Genomic DNA, 5496 nt, shown 5'->3' with positions numbered 1-5496 from the left:
TTCCGCCACCGCCAGAAGTCACTAGCAATCGTCTCAGTTCATGCCAAGGCCCAGCACGCCCAAGCCCAAACAAAATGAGCCCTTCTCAAAAATAAAATCGCAGACTGTTCCTAAAAAACTATCACAGACTATTATTCCGAGAAAAAAAGAACAAATCACATACCACATACTTCATGCCAAAAAAAAATTGAGAAACAGTTCATGCCAATTGGTAATGTGTCCTGGATGTTCTTTGTGATTGTTCTAGATGCCAAGTTGAACATTCGAAAAAGTTAGAGATATATTTGAAGTTAGAGATTGCACCGGATTACACAAGAATTATTTTCAACTTATCTCTTGGAGGCGTCTTTCTCTTTAAAAAAAATTACCTAAAAAAAGGCTCAATGATACATATACATCGCATTACGCCAACTCTCTTCCCTCTAATCTATTTATATGGTATCAACCGCGAGTTCCTAGACCTAGCTCCACGATCACTTTCGTGCCGCGCCGCCCCTTGGGAGGTTGATCTCCCTGAACTCCACCAGGGCTGCGCAACCCGTAGCTAGGGTTTGTCCATTGATCATGTTGATCTGCTGCCTTAAAAAGTCATTTTTCAGATCCATTGATTCAATTTTTCTCTCTCTCTCTGGCCGTTTGATCAGCGTTTCTTTTTTGATTTCCTGATCTAAGTCGGTTTGCTACTCCCACTTGGCATCAACTACACCAGCTTTTTCTCCGACTAGGCCACCTCGTGCCACACACGGCAGCCCGGAACGGACGTCGTCCGTGCATCCGTTTGCACGTCATTCTTCACCGTACGAGTCGTCGCGCAGATCTAAGCGGGCCTCTTTCACCAACAACCCGCCTCCATCTATCTTAGCGCATCCACAGCCTGTGCCCTTAACCCACATCAAACGCCCGGGCAGACCATCCGGTCACTGACCGGTTACAAAAAAGCGACCCATTCGGACATCTCAAACCGGCCTCAAACGCCCGGATTATCCCGGCGCCCCTCATATCCAGCCCAAATGTATGATGGATATGGGGTGGCCCGCCTGCATCCGCCACGTCAGGGAGACGCTAACTCGTGTGTGTAGATGGCCCGAACTTGCCCAGCGATGATTGGTTTGCAATTATTTTCTTTGTCCTTCTCACAACCTCCAATAACAATCTCCATCCTTGCATGATTAGTACACGAATAAAAATTATGATCCTCTTGAATCAGCACGTACGCGTCGATGTAATGATCAACCCTTCGTCGCTAGTAAATTTCCGCGATGAAAAATCACATGGAACACACAACATATGGTCACCCCAGACTCGGGTGATTCTGTATTTCTCATAAACTCACGCAAAACAAATCTATTGGTACCTGGCCGAAGCCTAGCCTTTTATATGGTGTGACTCATGTTTTACAAGAAGAAGCGACGTGACTAACAAGAGGAAGCCACGTGCCTCCACCGATCATTGAGCAACGTTCCTGACCTCGCAAACAATCGGATTGATCACTTGACCGCATGTGATCTGCCTCATCTTTTTGAAGCTCTTCGCCCTTCAGCTCTTTATTTAATAGGGGAAGGCATGTCTGACTGTATCGGATCAGTCAGCCAGCCAGAGTTTATATCAAGAGTTACAACTAAGTTGTTCATGGATAATGCCTCCTTGGCAAGCCGGTGAGCCATCGAATTAGTTTGGCGACTAGAGTACTGGAGGCTAGAACCCTGAAAAACAGCACTCAACTCTCTCATCTCTTGCAAAATATGAAAACCAACGGACTTCTCAGGTGATTGCCACCGAACAGAACAACTCGGAGTGACCGAAGTGCAATGGCTAGTGCAGAACCTCATCGCGGTAATTCTGATTGTTTCCACTCGGTAATTCCAAAGTGAAGCGATTGCATTACAGAAACTTGGTCACACCCTCTCGGTGGGATCGAGATCAATATTGATAGGACCGAAGTGTTAGGGTTTTGCTTATGGCTCTGTCTGAAGTAACTTGGTGAGTCCGGATAGAAGTGGATTGGTGGGACCGAGTTGGCTTTTTAGGGTTTAGACAGATAGGATTTTGGAGAATGTGATTGAGGGTTTTGGAGCAATATCTTCATGCACTTGAACAACAAACTCATCATCAAAACATCATCCCCTTTTAATAGTATTGGCTTTCCTATAGGATTCAACATGATCTTGGATCACTTAACCAAAAATGTAGAGTCTTGAAGCTTTTGCCAATCCATGTCCTTAGCATTTTGAGGGGTCCACATTCACTAGTCCTTGCCATGCCAACATTGAACCTCCTGAAATCTTATCTTGAGTAGGCATTAGTTCAATGACTTATATGTTATTATTAATTATCAAAACCACCTGGGGATTAGTTGAACTTTCACAGTGCCAACTTTCACAGTGCCGCTGCCCTGAGGTTTCCCTGCCATTACACAAACACGGCGCTGCCGCTGCATCACACATTCGGGCCATAGCGCCGATTCATGCAATCCACCTTGCAGTGACCCACAGGTTGACGTCTCATGTGGCTCCCGTCGCACCGCCTCCCTAGGCATCATCTCATGTATCAGCTCATCAGTGACATATAGAGATACTTTGTACTCCTCAGGTGCAACAAACATCTGAAAACATTTGTTGCGCTATCTTATCCACCCCACCGGGTCTTCTCCAGAAAATCTAGGGAAATCTAGTTTTGGACCCTTAGTTAAGGACCTCATGAACTGAGCTTGCATGTCTTTTTTTTTTGAAGGGAACAATTGCTATTCCATTACAGAGACCTGCTGGTTAAATCCCCAGCTACAGAGTTCATTACAAGTTCAGGAAACTGTCCTAACCAGATTTCATACATGTCATCTCCTAAGCTAGCTCCATGTGCTGCTAAGACATGCGCTGCATTGTTACAAGACCTAGGGCATACATAAAGTTTTACATTCTCAAAAGCGACCCTCAGTTGGAATTTTATCTCTTGGAACAAGGCTCCGAGTGGCGCTAGGTCATAGTCCTCACTTGAAATTGCTTGCTTCAGCATTGTGGAGTCCATTTCGAAGATGACTTGGTTGAAACCCATCTTGGCTGTTGCATTGAGCGCATTTAGTATTGCTAGTGCTTCAGCATGAAGGGCATCCGAGACGTGTTCCAGGTTTCCTGCACCTGCAGCTAAAAGTAAACCATACTCATCTCTTACAGTAAACCCCCATCCTCCAGCATGCGTTCCTTTGTGAAATGCACCATCAATATTTACTTTCAAAAACTCACCTGGTGGAGGAGTCCACTTTTGGATGTTTGTCTGCTTTGGGATGATCCTCCGCTGCTTCAGGCTCCTGTATTCATAAGTATGGTAATTAATAGAAGATAATATGTCATCTGGGCATTTGATTTTATCTCCAGCATTGGCTTTGTTTCTTTGATGCCAAACTAACCAAAGTAAGATACACACTTTCATACATTCCTCCTCATTCAGCCGAAACACTTCTTCCAATAGACATAGAGGATTTGTGCACAACAACAAATTCAGCCTGATAGGTTCCATTTGGGATAAACCCCAAATCTTTTTCACAAATTTGCATTTCAGGAAGCAATGCCCTCCATCCTCATCAAATCTAAAGCAAACTGAGCATCGTGTATCCACTTCCAAACCCCTCTGCTTTAGTTTCATTCTTAATGGTAAACTATAAGTTGCTAGACGCCATAAGAAGTGGAGGATCTTACCTGGCAGGGAGAGGGCCCAAAGTTTTCCCCAGTTGAAATTTGTACCTTCATTATTACTCCATGTACTAGATGCATGTCCCCGAGACGATTCTTGTTCTGCACAGTCCAAAGCCACCTTATAAGCTGATTTCACCGAAAATAACCCTTTCTTGTCATAATGCCAAGCGATGAAATCACTGGTGTGCTCCTGGATTGGAATTTGTAGGATTATCTCAGCATCTTCAGTATTGAAGGTTTGCTGCACCAACTGCTTATCCCAAGTGTTTGTGGCTGGATCAATGAGTTCTAAAACTCTTGTGACCAGGTGTCTTCCTCTCACAGAGGTAACTCTTCTAGTGCTGCCTCTTGGTATCCACGGATCTGACCAGATATTTATGCTTCTACCATCGCCCACTCGCCAAATCAATCCCTTTTTCAAAAGCTCAACTCCTTTTAGGATGTTACGCCATGTGTACGACATTCCATTCTTCGGCTTCGCTTCGATTATACTACTCTCTGGATGGTATTTTGCTGCAAGTACTCTTGCACACAAGGAGGAAGGAGATTGGAGGAGGCGCCATGCTTGTCTTGCCAACATTGCCATGTTGAAATGATGTAGATCCCTGAAACCCAGACCTCCCACTCTCTTTGGTTTACATAGCTTCTCCCAGCTTGTCCAATGTATCTTGTTAACTCTGTCCATTTGGCTCCACCAATATTTGCAGATCATGGAACTAAGATCCTCACATAATGCTTTAGTTATATTGAAGCAGGACATTGTGTACACTGGTATAGCCTGAGCTGCCGCTTTAATAAGTACCTCCTTTCCGGACTTTGAAAGTAATTTTTCCTTCCACCCCTGAATTTTATTCCATATCTTCTCCTTTATATAAATGAAAGTTCTTTTTTTTGCCCTCCCTACATAAGCCGGCATTCCCAAATATCTTCCTTTGAGACCTTCAGATAGTATATGCATAGTGTCCATCACCTCTTTCTTATGATTTTGATCTGTATTCTTACTGAAAAGGATGGCTGATTTCTCTTTATTAATAACTTGCCTTGAACAAGCTTCATATTTATCTAGTATGGAGCTCACAGCTCTAGCATTGCTCGCATTAGCTTCAAAAAATAGTAGTGAATCGTCTGCGAACAGGAGGTGACTCACACTTGGTGCTTCTCTGCAGAGTTTAATACCACACAAGATGCCCTTCCTCTCAGCTTCATATAGCATAGATGAGAAACCCTCTGCACACAGGAGGAACAAGTAGGGTGAGAGAGGGTCTCCCTGTCGCAATCCTCTCTGGGGTATGATTAACTCTGTCAAGTCCTTGTTCACCTTGACTTGGTACCTCACCGTTGTAACACACTTCATCACCAAATTTACCCAGCCAATGGCAAACCCCAGTCTAAGCATAATTTCTTTCAAAAAATTCCATTCCACACGATCGTAGGCTTTACTCATGTCTAGTTTTAGCGCTGCATAGCCTACCTTGCCTCTTCTTCTTCTCTGCAAAAAATGTGTTAGTTCATATGCTAAGAGGATATTATCTGAAATTATGAGGCCCGGAACAAATGCACTTTGGTTAGGAGATATAATATCAGGAAGAATATGTCTATTTGAGATTACTTTAGAAATCACCTTATAGATGACATTGCATAGACTGATGGGCCTTAAGTCCTTCATGCTTTGTGGGTTGGGACACTTTGGAATTAGAACCACTGTGGTATCATTCCACCCCTCCGGCATTTGACCGGCTTTGAGGGTATTCAGAACTTTAGTTGTTACCTTGTCACCCACAATATGCCAAAATATTTTGTAGAAAATTGC

The 5496-nt window shown here is 43.8% G+C and overlaps 1 protein-coding gene across 1 annotated transcript; it reads right to left on the bottom strand.

Moving 5' to 3' along the window:
• Positions 1-2748: 2748 nt before the first annotated feature.
• On the bottom strand, positions 2749-5130 carry LOC147993154 (uncharacterized). The gene is made up of 3 exons (XM_087542431.1): positions 5005-5130; positions 3237-4911; positions 2749-3137 (listed from the first exon to the last, which is right to left on the bottom strand). Exons 1-3 carry the CDS (start codon positions 5128-5130, stop codon positions 2749-2751), a joined length of 2190 nt encoding a protein of 729 aa, XP_087398557.1.
• Positions 5131-5496: the final 366 nt, after the last annotated feature.

This window comes from Triticum urartu, chromosome 1A (genome assembly GCF_056163025.1).
Source record: "Triticum urartu cultivar PI428250 chromosome 1A, HENAU_Tu73, whole genome shotgun sequence".
In the NCBI taxonomy this organism is placed as follows: Eukaryota; Viridiplantae; Streptophyta; class Magnoliopsida; order Poales; family Poaceae; genus Triticum; species Triticum urartu.
The sequence above is the reverse complement of the archived record's forward strand: the minus strand, read 5'-3'. Positions and strand labels throughout refer to the sequence as shown.

Coding starts and splice junctions, on each gene's coding strand:
- LOC147993154 (XM_087542431.1), bottom strand. CDS start 5,130: ATGAGTAAAGCCTACGATCGTGTGGAATGGAATTTTTTGAAAGAAATT. Junction 4,912..5,004: donor CGGTGAGGTACCAAGTCAAG/GTGAACAAGGAC, acceptor CTGTGTGCAGAG/GGTTTCTCATCTATGCTATA. Junction 3,138..3,236: donor AAAGTGGACTCCTCCACCAG/GTGAGTTTTTGA, acceptor GTTTACTTTTAG/CTGCAGGTGCAGGAAACCTG.